Raw genomic sequence first — 19083 nt, 5'->3', positions numbered from 1 at the left:
CTGATGAACTATAACATCTTAAGACATTACGTAAGATGAATAGAAAGGGAAAGGGAAAAAGCAAGTCAGAATGGGAGAAGATATTACCAACACACAGAGCTGACAAAGGGCTCTTTTCCAGAATATATTAAGAACTATTATAATCAATAAGGAAAAAACACACAATCCCAGTAGAAAAATGTGCAGACATGAACAAGTACTTCATAAAAGAGGATATCCAAATATCTAATAAACATATGAAAAATGTTTCAACCTCATTAGTCACCACAGAAATGCAAATTAAAACCACAATGAGACTCTATTACAGACACTAAAGTGGGTAAAAATTAAAATGGTTGATACTGTTAAGTGTTCGTAAGGATGTGAAGCAATATAATCTTTCATATACTACTGATGGGAATGTAAACTGGAACAATCACTTTGGAAAACTGTTTTGTATCAACTGCTAAAGTTGAATATATGTATGCTCTATGACTCAGCAATTCTACTCATAGGTATACACACCCAATAGAAATTTGTGCATATATTCACCAAGAGACATAAAAGAATGTTCATAGTAGCGTTATTCATATAGTAAAAAACTGGAAACAATCTAAATGTCCATTGACAGCAGAATGGATAAATCGTGGTATATTCACAAAACAGAATTGTATTCATAGTAAAAATGAACTGCAGCTTTGTGCAAAATGAATGAATCTCACAAGCATAAAGTTGACTGCAAGAAGCCTGACACAAAAGAGGATGATTCCATTTTAAGTTCAAAAACAGGCAAAACTATGGAGAGTTCTATTCAAAATCAGTATAGTGGTTATGAGGGTGGTAAATGGGGTAATGATTGGGAAGGACAAGGGTTTCTGGTGATATTCTGTTTCTTGACCTAGATCAGGAGTTGGCAAATTACAGCCTGTGGGTCAAATCTGGCCAGCTGCCTGATTTTGTATGACCGCAAGCTAAGAATGGTTTGTACGTTTGTTTTTAAATTGTTGAAAAATATTTTTAAAATAATAATATTTTATAACACCTGAAAATTAAATGTGTCCATAAATAAAGTTTTATTAAAGCACAGCTACCGTCATTTGTTTAAATATTACAGAAGGCTGCTTTTGCTCTACAACTGTAAAGCTGAGCAGTTGCAACACAGACTATATGAACTGCAAAGCCTAAAATATTTACTCTTCAGTCCTTTATGGAAAATATTTGCCAACTCCTGACTAGGCAGTTTACTTTGTGATAATTTTTTGAGCTGTACACTTAAAATTGTCTGAAGTGTATATGCATATAGGAAGTTTTAAAACTGCATTTAATATATTTAATAAGATGGTGTTTTTTTTCCCTTTAACTGCATTCCTAGACCATGGTTTTGAAAATGAAAGGGCTGAAGTCTGGCATCAATGAGATGAAAGCTATGTTTCAAATATAGTAAAGAAAGAACAGAAGTACCTCACAGACCTAGCCCCTTGTACTTGCCTCCTCCAATCTGTTAGGTTTCTGTGGGCATTTCAAGTGTTTAGGGGGGCTTTACTTCAGATGCATGGGATGACGGAGGCTCAGTTACGTGATCATTTGTAACTGGTTTCATTACTTTCAATAAAAAAGAGAACACAACTTCTTTCTTTTAGGATTGATGGAAATCAGAAAAATATTTTTGTGGCAAAAAGGCACTGCTTCTAAGACAAGGATCCTCAAGCAAGGATGGGTATCAGAATCACCTGAGAGGCATTTTCAAACTCATTTTCATGGCTATCGTGAACTGCTGTTATTACTTGAAGTGTGACAGTGGGTTCTGGGGCAGCAAAGATGAAGAACCATTGGCCTGTATTATGGAAATAGCTATGATAAAGTTATGTTCACTATATGGATTTTTACAGCTGGTAACCCATTAACCCGCTGCCATCAAGTCGATTCCGACTCATAGTGACCCTACAGGAAAGAGCAGAACTGCCTCACAAGGTTCCTAAAGAGTGGCTGGTGGATTCGAACTACCGACCTTTTGGTTCGCAGCCAAGCTCTTAACCACTATACCACCAGGGCTCCTTACAACTGATAAGTCTGTTAAAATAGATGGAAGGAGGAAGCTTGCTCTTTCAGAAATCTGAATTAAAAACAACAACACATATGAGACAGCCCATACCTCTCCATTTTCAAATGTTATTTCTCGGACAAGAGGAACACATTTATCTTGAATCCAACTGAAAGTCGCATCAAAATTTGTCATAGATCCCAAGTATACCATATCTGGAGCAGAAAGCTGTTACAAAAACAGAAACAAACAAAAAAATTAAACAAATCTAATCTGTGTTAGCAAAAAATGCATCCTTAAATCCATCTATGGACCCAGAAAATCTATAGAGGGCATAAAAGAAACATAAAACATGGAATTGCAGAACTTCTGAGAAAAAGGGCTGTAGCTAGCAAAAAAGCTAATAATTCTGTGATTATCAGGGACTTGATTATCCAACCTGTGATGTCTAAGCCTTCTGCTTCTCCTTGGATCTAGGTCAATTAATTGTTTATCAGTATTTTCATCAAGGGCAGGCAGGCAGAGTGAGAACTATTCAACTGAATTAACTGAGCTGTTCCTCAGAGTTGAAAATGTTAGAAGAAAATCTGGGAGACTTCTAGTGAAAAAGCTTGAGAAATACAAGATGCATATAAATCTAAGGCATATCTATCTTTATTATTAATTACCTATAACATCTGTTTCTATAATGACTCAAAACTGATATTTATTAAGTGTCTAAAATGATAATAAAAATAATAGCTAACACCCAGTACTTACCGGGTCCAAGCACTATTATCAGCACTTCACATGTGTTGACTCATTTATTCCTCACAACATCACTATGAGGCGGGTACTATTATTGTCACCATCCCTACTTTTACTACTGAAGAAACTGAAGCACAGAAAAGCCAAGAAATTTTTCCAGTTTCCAGAGTTATACACACCTAGGTCACAGATTTGACATTCAAACCCAGACAGTCTGATTCCAGAGCCAGTGCTCTTAAAGACCACAGTACATTATGAGACTCTGTAGTAGATTTCGATAATCTGGAGATTTTTGGCTGCTAACCAAAAGGTTGGCAGTTTGAACCCAGCCATCAGCTCCTCAGGAAAAAGACCTGGCAATCTGCCCCCATAAGGATTACAGCCTAAAAAACCCTATGGGGCAGTTCTACTCTGTCACATGGGGTCATTATGAGTCAAAACTCGACTCGACGTCACCTAACAACAAGAGATGACAATACTATGTAAGCTACTACTAAAGAAATGCACCGAATGTAACACAGGAAACAAGCTTCCTAAGCAAAAGACTGATCCATTTGATTACATAAAAATTAAAACTTCAGTGCATCAAAAACCTGTAAACAATATTAAAATGAAAACTATGAACTGAGAAATATCTATAGATTCCTATTTCTGGTGTATGAAAAAATGCAGCGACAGATCTCTAGGTCAATTCAGGATAACAAATATTGTAATTTTGCCTCTTAAGTTGTAGCTACCATAGTCTGGGACTAACCAGAGGCTTCTAAGTTTAAACACACTTAACTTCTTAGCCCAAGGGTTAAAAATCACCTACCTGCTCCTTAATACGTGGTATGTACTAGATAAATTTATATTCTGGAAGATTTGGGAGCTGGCCTAGTACAATACAGCTAGGAGTGTAAAAAAAATTTTTTTTTAATTTAGTCTCCAGATTGAATGCAAAACAGAGGGCTGGAAAAGGCCAGGGAGTCAAAGGATCTGTAATCTCACTCTGTCACTAACACTAACTGCCTCTGTGCCCCCGTCTTTATTTTTAAAGGTTTGGACTAGGCAACATGATGTCTTGAGGTTCTTTTCCATTCTAAAATTTAATGACTCTGCAAACATTAACATGTATAAAACTATAGATTTACTATACATTTACTTAAATTATATATAAAATTAACATACTAAGAAATAGCAACTTACCATTGGAGGTTTGTAGATTATGTTGTCTCCGCTAAATCTTTCTGGTTTTGAAACAGACCTAAAAGGAAGAGAGAAATAACAATACTTTTTAAGGAAAACAAAAGCAGTAACACACGTGGATGGATCAGATTTTTGTGGGGGGAAAAAAAAAATTTATTGTGCTTTAGGTGAAAAGTTTACAGAGCAAATTCGTTTCTTATTAAACAATACACAAATTGTTTTGTGACACTGGTTGTCAACCCCCAATGTGTCAACACTCTCCCCTTCTCCACCTTGAGTTCCCTGTTTCCATCATCCAGTTTTCCTGTCCCTTCCTGCCTTTTCGTCCTTGCTTTTGGGCTGGTGTGCCCATTTAGTCTCGTATACATGACTGAACAACGAAGCATATTCCTCACGTGTGTTATTGTTTGTCCTATAGACCCGTTTAATCTTTGGCTAAAGAGTGAACCTCGGGAGTGACTTCAGTATTGAGTTAAAGGGTGCCTGCGGTCTATACTCTTGGGGTTTCTCCAGTCTCTGTCAGACCAGCAATGAAGCAGATTTTTGGGTAGGTATTTTACAATGGATGAATTCTAAAGACTTGAAATACATACTTGTCCATCATCTTTCCCACTTATAAGACTATGCAATATCAAGAAAAGAACGTATTTAAAGAAAAAATTTTACACTAAACAGATTTTTTAAAGGAAATTTTAGTTGTTTTTGTAACTCAGTATAAGTTTGGATTGGCCATTTTTGCACTAAAAAGCTGTTTCTGACCCCCAGACTGTTTTCCAAGAAACTGGGCATCAGGGTCATTGAGCTGGTCACATAATAATACACACACACACATACACAAACACACACACACACACACACACACACACACACACACGTATGTATGTATAAACTAACCTACTGCCGTCCAGTCAAGTCCAACTCAGAGCGACCCTACAGGACAGAGAAGAACAGCCCCATAGGGTTTCCAAGGAGCGGCTGGTGGATTCGAACTGCCGACCTTTTGGTTAGCAGCCAATCTCTTAACCACTGTGCCACCAGAGCTCCACATATATATATCTATACACATATATGTTATTTACTTGCAAGACAGACTCAACCATGAATTTTTTACTTTTTAAAAGCAAAATTTATTTTAAAAAAATAGATGAACTGAAATAATCAACATCACTAGAATATAGTTCCATAAATAAGCAATTTTTTGTTTCAACCGTTGTTTCCTGTGGCTAGCACAGTATATGGCATATTAATATGTGTTCAGTAAGCATTTGGTGAGTGAATTCTACAACAAATTCTAAGTCACACAGGTTAACTTTCTCTCCAAATTATTTTTGGATTAATTGAATCTTAACTTATCTTCAGTTTCAGATTACAGTAGTGCAGGAGATAGCAGAAGGAGATGTCAACCTAGTTTGCTGACAAAAAGGAAGAATATGCTCCACTAATTAATTAATTAATTAACTCAAAAACTGTTCACTATGTGCTTCCTTTGTTCCAGGTATTAGTCTTGGCACTGGGTATACAGCAAAACAAAAGTGACAAAGCCCTTGCTCTAACGGAGCTTACGTTTTGGTAGAGAAAGACAGAGAAACTAGCACATATATTTACCTTGGTGGTAAAATGTGCTATAAAGAAAAATAAGTGGAATAAGGGGATAAAAAATGACAAGTGGGAAGTGTAGTACTAACTCATATAAGGTTATGAGGGAAGGCCTTTCTGTGAGATATCTGGAGAAGCCCTTCCAGACAGAGGGAACAGTAAGGCTCTGCTGCAGCAGTGTTGCTTGCAGGCTTTGCGGAATAGCAATGTGGCCGGCAGGGCTGGGAAGCAATAATGTGAAAAACATAGGGGGACATTTCTCCCATTACTTACTCTACACATTGACCTTCAAAAAACATCAATAATGTCTACAATGAAATACACACACACACACACACACCCCAAAATCCACAGAAGCATTAAAACAAGGATAAGTGTTAAAAGTCACAAAATGGAGAGGATCTACTCTAACGAAAAAAGGAGAAATCATACTGCATGAAGGATGGTTGAGATAACCTCCAAGGTTATCTTCTGTCAAGGACAGAACCACAGAATGATTTCATTTTAAGAGAGGAAGTAAAAATGGGAAGTAAGCAGAACCAGAGAAGTCAGAAAGGTAAGAAGCAAACCAGGCACAGTCCACGTAAAGCAAGCTTGGATACAGCAGAAAAAGCAAAGGGTAGTTGAGTGGCACATCCTTCAGAGAAACTGAAGAGGATTAAGACTAAGAAAAGGACACTGGATTTCATAATTAAGAAGTCATTTTGAAACTGTGCATTAGAAGTTTCGTTAGATGGATGAAGGTGAAAGCTTCTAAGAGGTTACGGTTTTTTACTGATTAGAATTTGAGAAAATCAAGGTAGTCAAGTTTAAACTAATCTTTGAAAAAAATCTGAAATGAAAAGAAAGGTATGAGATTATAGTTCAAAAGACAGAGGAGGAGGGACAGGAAATGGATGTTTTAGGACAAGAAAAGCAGTTCACGAAAAGGGTTGGCAGGGGCAACACATGGATCAAAGTCCTGGAGGAGTTTGATATCAGAGTTTGAGGGGACAGTTACAAGGACACAAGTGAAGGGGTTAGCCTTGGAAAGGAGAATTGTTGCTCTGAGGCAGGAAAGAAAAGGTGGTGGAGAGCTGGTGATGAACGAAAACAATAAAGCTCATGCTTCTTAATGAGAAAGAGAATGTGTCCTTTCAGTTGGTAACCTCACAGGTTAGCATTTAGCCTGCCATAGGGTTTAGTAAATGAGTTGTACGAAAGCATGAGTGAGTTAATTGCTAACTTGACCATTCTTTTCCTCTTATTCACATTCTAAAATAGTATATAATATAGAGACTTTTAAACCCTTAAAAAAAGGCCAGAGATGGGTAATAAATGCTGGTTAGTAACTTTTAGAGAAATGACATATCTTTCGAGAGGTCATCTTCAGAAAATGACCAAATATAACATGAATTTAGCATGGCTGCCAAGCTGACCTACTAACACTGTCTCAATGAAAACACTTACCCAAATGCAGAAAGGAAGGCACAATCATCGTGCAAAATACTTGCTACTCTTTCAAAAACTCTATACTTGTCTGAATCCTTTTGCTCAAAATATCCAATGATATTTATTTTGCTGCGCTGTAAAATAAAGTATGTAATTATTTTGCAAACACACATAGTTCTATAAACATGCTTTTTCATCTACCCCTTATTCTGGAACATAAGCAGCTTCAGCTGTTGTTCACCTATCCCCAAATGAAGTATGACTATAAATGCATATTTGGCTTTTAACACTTACTGGGAAAATATTAAAGATTACACCAGGTTGAAGACAATCTTAACTACAATCAAATATAATTATAAACATTTCCTTCTAGAATTTTATTTTAAAATATGAAGAAATAACTATTTAATCACTGACAGTCTTTTCCTAAATAAGGTGACTTGTGATGTGAGTAATAAAGACTTGTATCTCTGACCCAGGAGTCTTGTGTCTTCTGACAGCAACCATGAAACAATAGCCAGCTACCTAAAGAGCTTCTAAGTAGGGTAAAATCAAACCTCTGACCTAACAGTGACAATGTGGATAAACCCAAGCTAAATTGTTATTGTTTTTGCTAGTGTCTGTTATTTTTTTAAACACTACTTAGCATACAAATAAAGAGGTTTGCTAAGTTTATTATCAAGACAGCTGTTTTAGAGGACAGAGTCCCTGGGTGGCACAAGCAGTAGTGCTTCACTATTATCTGAAAGGCTGGTGGTTTTAGAGGACACTAAAACTTATAGAAAGAGCTGAGACAGGAGTGATTACAGCCGGTACCCTTGGGGCTCTCACTAAGGAAAATGGGGAAATTAGGTTGCGCATGCTTGATCTTAACTTCTATTTCTTTATAATTTAGGCTTCCTTTTGTCCTCAACTCAAATTAGTGCAATTTTCACTGTATGTTCTACATTTTATCCAGAAGTTTAGTAAAATATTAGCATTTCCCTTGAGAATTAATTCAAGAAAAATTCAATTCACTAAGTATGCATATGTCAAACTTATTACAATGAACTATAAGAGAATGTCCAAAATCCTTGTTTGCATAAGAATTTGTTTACTTTAATTAAACAGGCAATGTTCATTTGATCCAGCAAAAGTTAACAACTTACATCAAGAGTGGTGATTTCTTCTAAGCTGTGAAGTTCTTGAACAGGGTCACTTTTTTGTTGCCTGATGTAATCTGCAAGTGCTTTCACTGATCGCTGACCCCTGTATTCTCTCTTCATCATCATTCCATTACGAAACAATTTGAGGGTTGGGTATTTGCTTATCCTGTATCTCTGGGCTATATCAGCTAAAATAATGAAAAAAAAATTAACTTTACCCTTATACTCGGTCAGGGTGAATACTCAAAAATCTTGCAATTAATCATTGAAAACTTTTTGGTTCCTGTTATTCTTTTTCACTGACAGAGAAACAATTAATTGTGACTTGAGTTTACAATGGTTAAGAAGACAGGCTTGGACACAGAATGCTTGAGTTGAAATCCCAATTTGCTATTTACTGGCTGTGTGAACTGGGATAAATTGTTTAAACTCTCTTTCCTCTAGTTTCTCTTCTGTTATATACAGATAATAATTTCTATCACATAGGGTTGTTTAAGGAATAAATGGGATAATGCAAATGCATGGCACAGTAAGTTCTTAAATAAATGTTTGTAATTATTATTATAGATACATTACAGACAAGAATTAGGATGCTCAAAATTCCAATTTTAAAACAGAGTCATTAAAGTCACTTTATAAATACTAGGAGGACATCTTGGAGCATTTGATAAAAGATAATTAAAATAACTCTCAAATACTAAAAACTAAGACTAGATTCTTTGCTAGTGGAAGAATTTATAACCCCAAAAAGTAAATTTCGTTTAAGATGTGTGATAAAAACCCAAACTCAGCAGTATACACTAAAACATATCCTTTATTATGACTTATGGGTATATTTTCTTGCAGCGGAGATATAAAAAAAAAAAACCAACATTCATCTTTAAAATTAGTGTTTACAGTCTCAAAAATAACAACCAACATCAAATGTACGCTGATCTAATTTTTAAGAATCACAATCACTAAAATAGACTCAATCTGAATGGAAAAGCCTTTACATTTTTCTCGTGTTATTTCTAAGAGGTGGGAAATAGAAATCAATATCTTCCAGACACTGGAAAAGCTCAAATGAAATGCTAGTCAGATGTATGAGATTGATACAAGATGCACTGAATTTTTAGAATGAAGAGGACCTCGGGTAGCACTGAAATGTCTTAAAACAGGTTAAAAAATACGTATTTTTTTAATTTATTACCATAGTTCTAAAATGGGAGGAGAATTCCAAAATGGTAGCACCAAAGACCGTATACCTTGTTTTATAGTTTTGACTAATGAATCATGGAAATTTTTAGAATTAAAAACAAAATTGGGCTAAAAAGAAAAAGCTAAAATGGTAAATGTTTTGTTATATATGTATTTACCACAATAAAAAATAAATTAAAAAATCAAAATATATGAACCTATCTATAAAACTGGTGGTATAAAACACACGAAGAGAGATTTCAATTAACTTTAAAACTCTGAAACACGGTATTCTGACTGAATATCCTGAGTAAGAGTAAATTCTAAGGATAAAAAGAACCACAAAAATATCATGAACTGCATTTAGTCAGGTTATTGTTGTTTTTAAAAAAAACTGGGATTGCTATTTTGAAATTACACACACACGAACATATTATAGATACAGCACATGAGTAATTATGCTAATACAATTAACAATCAAGACTTTCAGCATAAGAAAAAAGATACAAACATAAAATTAAGAAAATGATGTAAAAACGCTGTAATATTTCATTTGAATCGTTTCAGCATGAACCCATGATGTGTTTTTCTCTTTTAAAAATACATATTCTAAGCTCTGTCCACTGATAGCTTCACTGGTAAATGCTACTGAATATATAAGAAAGAAATAATACCATTTCTACACAAACTTCTCCAGAAAATTGAAGAGATGTCATTCTATGAGGCCAGTATTATGCTGACACCAAAACTGGCAAAGACATTACAAGAAAATTACAGATCAAGATAACTCATAAACAAAACTAGACTACTTAAGGCTACCAGACTTCAATGCTTTCTATAACTTACAGTAACCTAGGCAGTATAGAACTGGCATAAAGACAGCCAAATAGAACAACGAAACAGAACAGAGAGTCCATAATTAGACCCGCACATAAAAGCAGAAGTGGTTTTTGACAAGGTGAAAAAGTAAAATCTAACTACATGCTACTTACAAAAGATACACCTAAAACATAATGATGCAGAAAGCTTGAAAGTAAAAGGATGGGAAAAAAATATACTATGCAAAAACTCATCGAAAGTAATCTTGCATAGTTATTATGATGGGAGAACATTAATACACCTCTTTCAGTAACTGATATAACAAACAAAATCAGCAAGAATATAGAGAATATGAACAACATGACTAACAGACTTGATCTAATCAACATATACATGATAACCCATTGTTGTCAAGTCAACTCTGACTCATAGTGACCCTACAGGACAAAGTAGAACCATAGGGTTTCCATTTTCAAATGTTATCTTTATGGAAGCAGACTGCCATGTCTTTCCCCCTTGGAGCAGCTAGTGGGTTTGAACTGCTGCCTTTTTGCTTAGCAGCTGAGTGCTTAACCACTGTGCCACCAGAACTCCTCACATATAACCAAAGACACCAAACCCATTGCTGTCGAGTTGATTCCAACACATAACAACTCTATAGGACAGAGTAGAACTATCTGGTAGGGTTTCCAAGGAGTGGCTGGTGGGTTTGAACTGCCAGTCTTTTGGTTAGCAGCAGAGCTCTTAACTGCTGTGCCATCAGGGCTCTTCTCTACATATAACCAAAACCCAAACCCAACCTGTTGCCACTGAGTCGATTCTGACTCATAGCCAACCCTACAGGACAGAGGAGAACTGCCTCATAGGGTTTCCAAGCAGACTGCCACATCTTTCTCCCACAGAGCCAGGTGGTGGGTTCAAAGCGCCAACCTTAGCAGCTGAGGACTTAACCACTACAACACCAGGGCTTTCTTACATCTAGGATAAACCAAATCCAAGCTCACTGATGTCGAGTTGATTCCAAGTGACCCTAGACCCTAAAACCCAGCGAACACATTCTCTGCAGGCATATATATGGCATAAAAAAAAATGATGAACCACAAAAAAGCCTCAACAATTTTCAAATGATCCAAATCATAACAAGAATGAATAAACTTCTATAATACCCATGGATCAAAGAAGAGAATGACAAAAGGAAATTAGAAAATACTTTGAACTGAATGATAATTAAAATACATATGAGAACTTATAGCATGCAGCCAAAGCTATACTTAGAATGAAATTTATAACCTTAAAACGGATATGTTGGAGGGGAGGAAGAAGGCTGAAAATCAAGGAACTAAGCATTCATCTTAAGAAATGATAAAAAGAACAAATTAAACATAAAGAAGAAAGAAGTGAATGAGAGAGATAAAAACTGAAATTAATGAAACAGAAAATAAATACACAATAGAGAAGATCAATAATGCCAAGATCTGGTTCTTTACAAAGGCTAATGAAATTGATAAACCCCTGGACAGACTAATCAAGAAAAAAAAAAAAGAAAGAGAGAGAGAAAAAATACAAATAAGTAATTTCAGGAATATAACAAGACTTTAACTCAGATGACAAGAGAATATGATCGGTAACTTAATGCCAGGAAGTTTGGAGATTGAGATAAAATGGACAAATTCCTATCAAAACACAATTTACCAAAAGTGACACTCAAAAAAAAAAAGAAAATAGAAATGGTCCTAAAATTATTAAGAAACAGAATCCATAACCCAAAGCCTTCCCACAAAAAACATCCCATGCCTAGACAGCTTCACCAACAAACTCTACCAAACATTTTAGGAACCAGTAATACCAAATTTATGTGAACTATTTCTGAGAATATAAAAAGATAGATCATTTCCTGACTACTTATATAAGGCTAACATAATCTTGTTACCGAATCAGACAAGGAAATTAAAAGTATAAATAATCTCATTTAAGAATATAGATGCAAAGCTTGAAAATATTAACAAACTGAATTTAGCATTATATACAAAGGATAATACATCACAGTTAAGCTTGGTTTAGTCCAGAATTGCAGATTAGATTAATATTTGAAAGCCATCTGAAGATTAATAGATTAATACCTGAAAAATAATGTCAAAGTAACTCATGACATTAACAAAGTAAAAGAAAAATCCTACCTCTTAAAAGAAGCAGAAAAAAATTTTTTTTTTTTTTGGCTTCACACAACATAAATTTATTATCTGACAGTGCTGGAGGTCAGGAGTCCCCAGTGGGTGTCACTGGGAAGAAGTAGAAAAATTTTTGATATAATTCAACCATTCACAGTTTACAACTCTTAGCAAACAAAGAATAGAAGGGAACTTCCTTAATCTGATAAAGGATATCTAAATAAACAAATACCAAACAACTTGATGGTGAAACACTAAAAGCTTTTTGCTGAGATCAAGAAAGAAATAAAGATGCCTGCTATCACCACTTCTACTCAAGGCTGTACTGGAGTCTGGTCAGTTTAATAAGACAGTATGATATTCCCATTATCCACTGCCATCAAGTTGATTCTGACTTATCAGTCAGTGTAATAAGACAAGAAAAAGAAATAAAGAATATATACATATATATACTAGAAAGAAATAAGAACACATCACTATTTGCTGACAATCTTATTATGCTCACAGAAAACCCAAAAGGGTATCCACAAAAGACTTCCCCTTCCAAGTAAGATGTAGTACATAGCAGAAATCTATTGCTCCCGCTGCAACAACTAGGAAACACCAATTAAAAAACAAAACAGAACACATTTTGAAAGATATCAGAGACCATGAAAGCAATGAAGACTAAATGAGCTTAAATTCCAGAAAAGGAAGGTCCCTTCCTAGCTGAACAAAGATCACTGGCCATTTTCTTTCCTATGGATTTCCTACATAATTCCTTTCAGAAATTAAATCTGCAATTTCTGTAGACTTAGGCCTGTGGATTATGTCTTGCATAGGCAGAAAAAAAGAAATCAGTGAAGCTTTTCATAGCCACCAGGGCTAGTACTGTGGACTGAAACCTGGAGGGCCCCCAAACACAAAGCATAAATTTACTGAGTGCCCACAGGATATTTACTGAGTGCTGGGGTGGCATAGGAAGCTAGGGGAGAGGGGAGAGCTAGGCCAGAAAGACAGAGTAAAATATCCTATGGCCTTTTGGTACACAGGAAATAATGTCTACTTGTAGATGGGGCTTATATCAGCATTAAACACACAGCCAAGACATTTGCCAGATTTTGACACTGCATAGGCTGGTAAGTATCTAGACGTTGAAGAACACCACGAAGTTGTAAGACAAATTGGAAAAAAGACATCTGTGCTATATACTAGAAGCAAATGATTAATATCCAGAATATATAAAGAATGATTAATCAATAAGAAAAGGACAACCAAAAAGGTAAGTGGGCTAAGACATCATTCAAGTTATGAAAGAAACACAGATGGCCATAAACATGTAAAAACATACTCTGTTGTAATCAAGAAGTTACAAATTAAAAGTACCAGATAACATTTTGCCTATCATATTAGAAAAATAATAAAATTATAATAAAAATAAAATTCAATAATATGAAGCCCCATGAAGGGAAAATATTCCCACTAGGTCCAAATTCAATGTTAATAAGGCTAAACTAGCCTAGGTGGTGCCTAATTGGCCAGCAGACAGCCAAAGAATTTTTTTTAATCTCCAAAAAGATTGAGCCGAAAGGATATGAAGTGAACCTAGAAGGAAAGGAATTAGCCTAATAGGAAGCATCCATTTTCCATCTGGGGCCTAAGGAGCAGTATGAAAAAAGACAGCAAGAAGCACTGCCAGAGACAATATAATGCTTTTAACTTTCTAAACTTGGTGAATTAGTGGGCATAATGAGAAAACAGTGTGCTGGAAGCAAATATGCATAAACTAGGAGTAGAATAAATAAAGCCGGAAACAGACTCCCAAAACCAAACCCACTGCCGTCCAGTCGATTCCAACTCATAGTGACTCTACAACAGAGTCGGCCAGAACTTCCCCATAGGGTTTCCAAGACTATAAATCTTTACAGAAGCCGAATGCCATATCTTTCTCCCTCGGAGTGACTGGTGATTTCGAACGGCTGACCTTCCAGTTAGCAGCCGAGCGCTTTAACCACTGCGCCACCGGGGCTCCTTGAGTCAGACTCCAAAACCGAAAACCAAACCCATTGCCGTCAAGTCGATTCTGACTCAGAGTGATCCTATAGGACAGAACAGAACTGCCCCCACAGGCTTTCCAAGGAGCAGCTGGTAGATTTGAACTGTCGACCTTTTGGTTAGCAGCCAAGCTCTTAACCACTGCACCACCAGGATGCCAAGACAGACTCCAGAGAGTCTTAAATGCTAACTTAATGGAGGCTGAATTTTATCCTGCATGTGGTAAGCAGCCAATGAGGAGCAAATCTGAGCCTTAAAAATATTCACCTGGCAGTGGTGGAGAACTAGGGAGGCCAATAAGAGAAGCCACTGCAACAGCCCTGGAAGAAATAACAAGAATCTATGTATGAATTAAGGGTCCTTGGGTGGCACAAACAGTTTGTGCTCATCTACCAACCTAAAGGTTGGCAGCTGGACCGACTCAGCAGTGCTGCAAAGAAAGGTCTAGCAAACTGCTTCTGTAAAAGCTAAGAAAACCCTACGGAGCAATTCTACTCCATAACGCATGGGTCCATCGTGAGTTGGAACTGATTCAACGGCAACAGGTTTTGTTTTGTTTTTGGTGTATGAATTTAAACATTATAACCCTTAGGTTGCCATAAAATTCTGGTTATGGATTAAAAGATTAACTAACATCTGAAGACTATTAGGGGAATAGATACTTGTTTGCTTCATTGTCAATATCATGGTGGCAGGTATGCTACATAATGAGGTGGCCTTTAATTAATTACTGAAAACCAAAACCTTAAAATTACATTGATCAGTAACCTCAGATGTAAAGGTGACTTTTTACAAGCTTTGGTCAAATGTGATTTAAGATAATTACAATGTGACATTTTGACAATATGAAAAAGAACGACTTAAGGGGTGTAATAAATGTTTTGTTTTGTTTTTTTTAACTGGATGGTTCAAATGTTAAAATGGACATCAGAGGAATTATAAATTTCAGAGGTTAACAGCTTGCTGACTGGAAAATTATCATGTGCTTTTGCTTCAGTGGTCACTTAACTTTTCCTTGATGGGTTCTGCCTGCCTACCTGCCTAATGCCCAGCAGGGCTCCAAGTGGGGAAACTCCCTCATGCTCTTGTCTCAGCAACGTCCCTCCCTTCTGTGATTATCCATGTCAGACAGTACGAAGAGGCAGATGATTTCGACAGGAAGGTGTTACTGTTCTGGTTCCAGGATAATGGCCACTGCTGCCTATGTATGTTTTTCCATCCCCAAGCCATGCCCCCACCATGCGGGAAAAACCCCAAAACAAAACCAAAAAACAAAAACACAACAGCAATAAAAGAAAACCCTAAACAGAAAAACGACAAACAAAGCCTGGAAGCTAATTCAGGACTCAGGCTAAAGCTGTTTATCCAAAATCCATTCTATGCACATAAATTCTTTAAATATTCTTGTTCTTTTTTCTTACCACATTGTTTATGTACTGCTCTTTCAAAAGCTTCCCAGTGTCCACTAAGGGAGGTTCAAGTTGCATTGGAGGATAGATAGGTAAGAGTAACCCTGGTATGTGGGAGCATGTGTTGTCAAATCCAAGGGCAATTACAAAGTACTTTCCTAAAAATACTAGTGGAAGTCTGAAAGTCTTACTGGGTGTCATACCGCCTAAGGCCACTGGAGGTCAGTAGAGAGCCTGGTCCTATCAGGGGCAGATAGATGAGATCTCTGAGGCCCATGATCACCAGGGAGAGTGATAGATTTCTACTCCTGAATTCCCCAAAGGAGGAAACTGCAGAAGATGCGATAAAATGAGATCACCATCTACAACTGAAGCAAGGGCATGCTTTAATTGCGTGTGTGTGTGTGTGCATGTGTGTGTGCGTGTAGAAATTTTGGAAAACAGATAATTACAAAAACAAACACAAAAAACAAGGACCATTCGTAATTCAACTACCATCAGGGAAAACCACTATTAACATTTTGGTTTGTATCTTGCTGACTTTAAATAAAAGCTGCTGAACTAACAGTGACATGTTTCAACTGAAACTGAGGTTAGTCAAATAGGAAAGCGCCAGCATTGATACTTGCAGAACGGATATCAGCAGCTTGAAAGAAAATACTAGAAACAGAAATGTAACTCTCTTTAATAATGACCATTACCGACACTCTTAATGGCAGAGAGATCGATATCGTGTGGAAAAACACAAAAATCTATGACTCAGAAGGTGATGCACAAGACTCAGACTCTGAATGCGAAGTTGTTTCAGGATTACCTGAACAAATTAATCTGCTTAGGTACACACATTAATGATATGATGAAAAAAACCTACAGCTAAATAAGTCTAAAATAGTTCTCATACTAGGTATAAAATATTCTAAATGATAAGAAAGCACTGCGCTGTAATTCAATTTTTTCTGTTTTTTTTTGGTGTAAATAAAAGTGTGCCTTATAAATGATGATACATTAAATTTGAAGAAATATGGCAGAATCTACCTTCTTGGACTGTTGGGAAATAATGATAACCACTTCAAAGTACTTAAATTATAGTACCCACAAAACAAATACTTCATAAATACTGGCTATTATTCATTATTCATTATCCATCCACCTATTCAACAATTATTATTAAGCACCAACTATGTGCTATGCACCATTCCAGTGCTAAGGATAGAAGGGTAAAGAGACAAGGTCCCTGCTATTACAGAGCTTACATTTTATTATTATTATCAACATTAATTTTGCTACTACTGCTGGTGTTACTACTCCTAATTGTTTCCACAGGCTAGAATCTTAGATGAAATTCTTAAAGCTCTTAATATATAGTACACGTACCAAAAAGATGTACCAATTTGGATTTACCTTAGTACAGACTTTTATTATCCTCTATAAATAAGTCAACAATAAATACATCTTTCACCAGAGGTGTGGGGTTTCCTTTTATCGGCCCTCCATATGGGAGAAGCTAAGAAAGAGGGTGACTGTCAGATCTCTGACAAAAATGAAACTCGGCATCCCACTCCTCTCATACGAGGATACCTGCTCTATGACTATCACAGGAGTATCAATGGCCTCTGGGCAGTGAGAAGGGGCTGTTGCTCAAGGTTCTGTCTCTAGATTCTCTTTTCTAATTCCCCTGACTTCCTTTTCCTCTTCCTGTTCTCCTTCTACCTTGTCTGTTTCCTACGTTAAATACAGTATATGGAGAATTTAGGGCTTGGGGAGGAACTAAATTTTACTATTAGGTAATGGTTGTTCAAGCTACAAGCTTTTGGGTAGAATTTCAAAAAATATAACTGAACTTAAAACAGCTGGGAGCTCCCTGATGATACTCCAGTCTCCATCTGAGTTCAAAATTCTTCTACAGTTCCTAAATTTTGGGGGGGGGGGAGGGAGCCAAGGCTGCTCCATTCGGCTCATACACAGAAGTAGAAAGGGCTAATGGGTAAATTTAACCTGCTATATCTTTCTCCAGTTTCCAAGTTCTCAGCCTATTTACTTACACCTTTTAACAAAGAAAGTCTGGAAAAGGCATATGAAGAAATGAGGTAAATGTGGAGCAGAGAACACTCCACTGGATGCTGCTAGGTGAAAGAGAGAGAGAGAAGCAAATATAGGCAGCAAACCAGAGAAGTGTCTTCCAAACCAAAGAAGGGTCTTGCAAACCAAAGAAGGGTCTTCTGTGACTATGAAATAAGATGGGTTTTCCTGACTGACTAGTAAACTGGCTTAGAGCAGAACTCCTGAAGAAGAATTCACAACATGTGCTAAGCAATGAGTAGGTGCACTGCCTCTCAAAGGGACTACTTCAAAAATACTCACTTGGAATGTTTTATGAAAAGTAGTGCCACTACATTTTTATATTGTTATTATGTTGTTTGTTTCTCAACTTTGGTCTCTTGTCATCCTCAAACAACGTGGCTAAAGAAAAAAGAAATTAACACAGCATTGACAAAAATCCCCCAAAGCAAGACAATTTACAAGATTTGTGGCTAAAATAGTCAGATTTCAGGACTAAATTCAGACATATGCCACATCTCAAATTTGAGCTTGCAACACATTTTGAATAAATAGTCACGAAAGGATAAAAAATTCAACGTGAACAAAGGTTGGTTCAAACATTTTGCCATATTAATCTCTTTCTGTGTTGGGTTTTATCAAGTCTTTTTGCATCCGTTGAAAAGATAAGTTAATTTTTCTTTTTTTAGATACTGATGTGATTTATTATACTTCCTAATATTAAGCCATCTTTGCATTACTGGGATAAATTCTACTTGGTAATGGTAGAATATTCACAAAAGGCACATCTACTTTCCAAAACAGATGGTGGCATGTCAGAGATACTAACATCCGAGAGATGGCAACCTACAAAAGGCAGCTGTATGACCAGCAACATGATCTCCCATGTCAAGGCCTGCTAGTTAGAGGTTTTCAACGAAAAACTCAGGACAGCCACACAGAGAACTGTGGATCAGTTCCCAAAAGCCATCAAGTGGCTCTAAGCATTCCTCAAAATGCTAGTAAAAATCAATTCATGAAAATGCTTTTTAAATCCAATGATTGTGATTAAGGTCATTTATTATAGCAAAGACAAACAGAAAGAACAATTAACAATATCACAGTGCATGAGCAGCCATCTAAGATACTCCACTGGTCTCACCCCTTCAGCAGCAAGGGAGAGTGAAGAAAACAAGACACAAGGGAAAGATTAGTCCAAAGGACTAATGGACCACAACTACCACAGCCTGCACCAGACTGAGTCCAGTACAACTAGATGGTGCCTGGCTACCACCACTGACTGCTCTGAC

The 19083-nt window shown here is 36.5% G+C and overlaps 1 protein-coding gene across 3 annotated transcripts in view; it reads right to left on the bottom strand.

The window, feature by feature from the left end:
* ERP44 (endoplasmic reticulum protein 44) overlaps positions 1-19083 on the bottom strand; it is an 85171-nt gene that overhangs the window by 23467 nt on the left and 42621 nt on the right. For all 3 annotated transcript variants that reach the window (XM_004372227.3, XM_023727466.1, XM_023727465.1), the window contains 4 exons: positions 8131-8315; positions 7001-7116; positions 3956-4013; positions 2132-2248 (listed from right to left, as the gene is read on the bottom strand). In XM_004372227.3, the coding sequence (XP_004372284.1) occupies positions 2132-2248; positions 3956-4013; positions 7001-7116; positions 8131-8315 (476 nt within the window). The remainder of the gene's footprint in view (positions 1-2131; positions 2249-3955; positions 4014-7000; positions 7117-8130; positions 8316-19083) is intronic.

This window comes from Trichechus manatus, unplaced genomic scaffold, assembly GCF_000243295.1.
Source record: "Trichechus manatus latirostris isolate Lorelei unplaced genomic scaffold, TriManLat1.0 scaffold00016, whole genome shotgun sequence".
In the NCBI taxonomy this organism is placed as follows: domain Eukaryota; kingdom Metazoa; phylum Chordata; class Mammalia; order Sirenia; family Trichechidae; genus Trichechus; species Trichechus manatus.
Note: the sequence above shows the minus strand (reverse complement) of the source record. Positions and strands in the feature narration are given on the sequence as shown.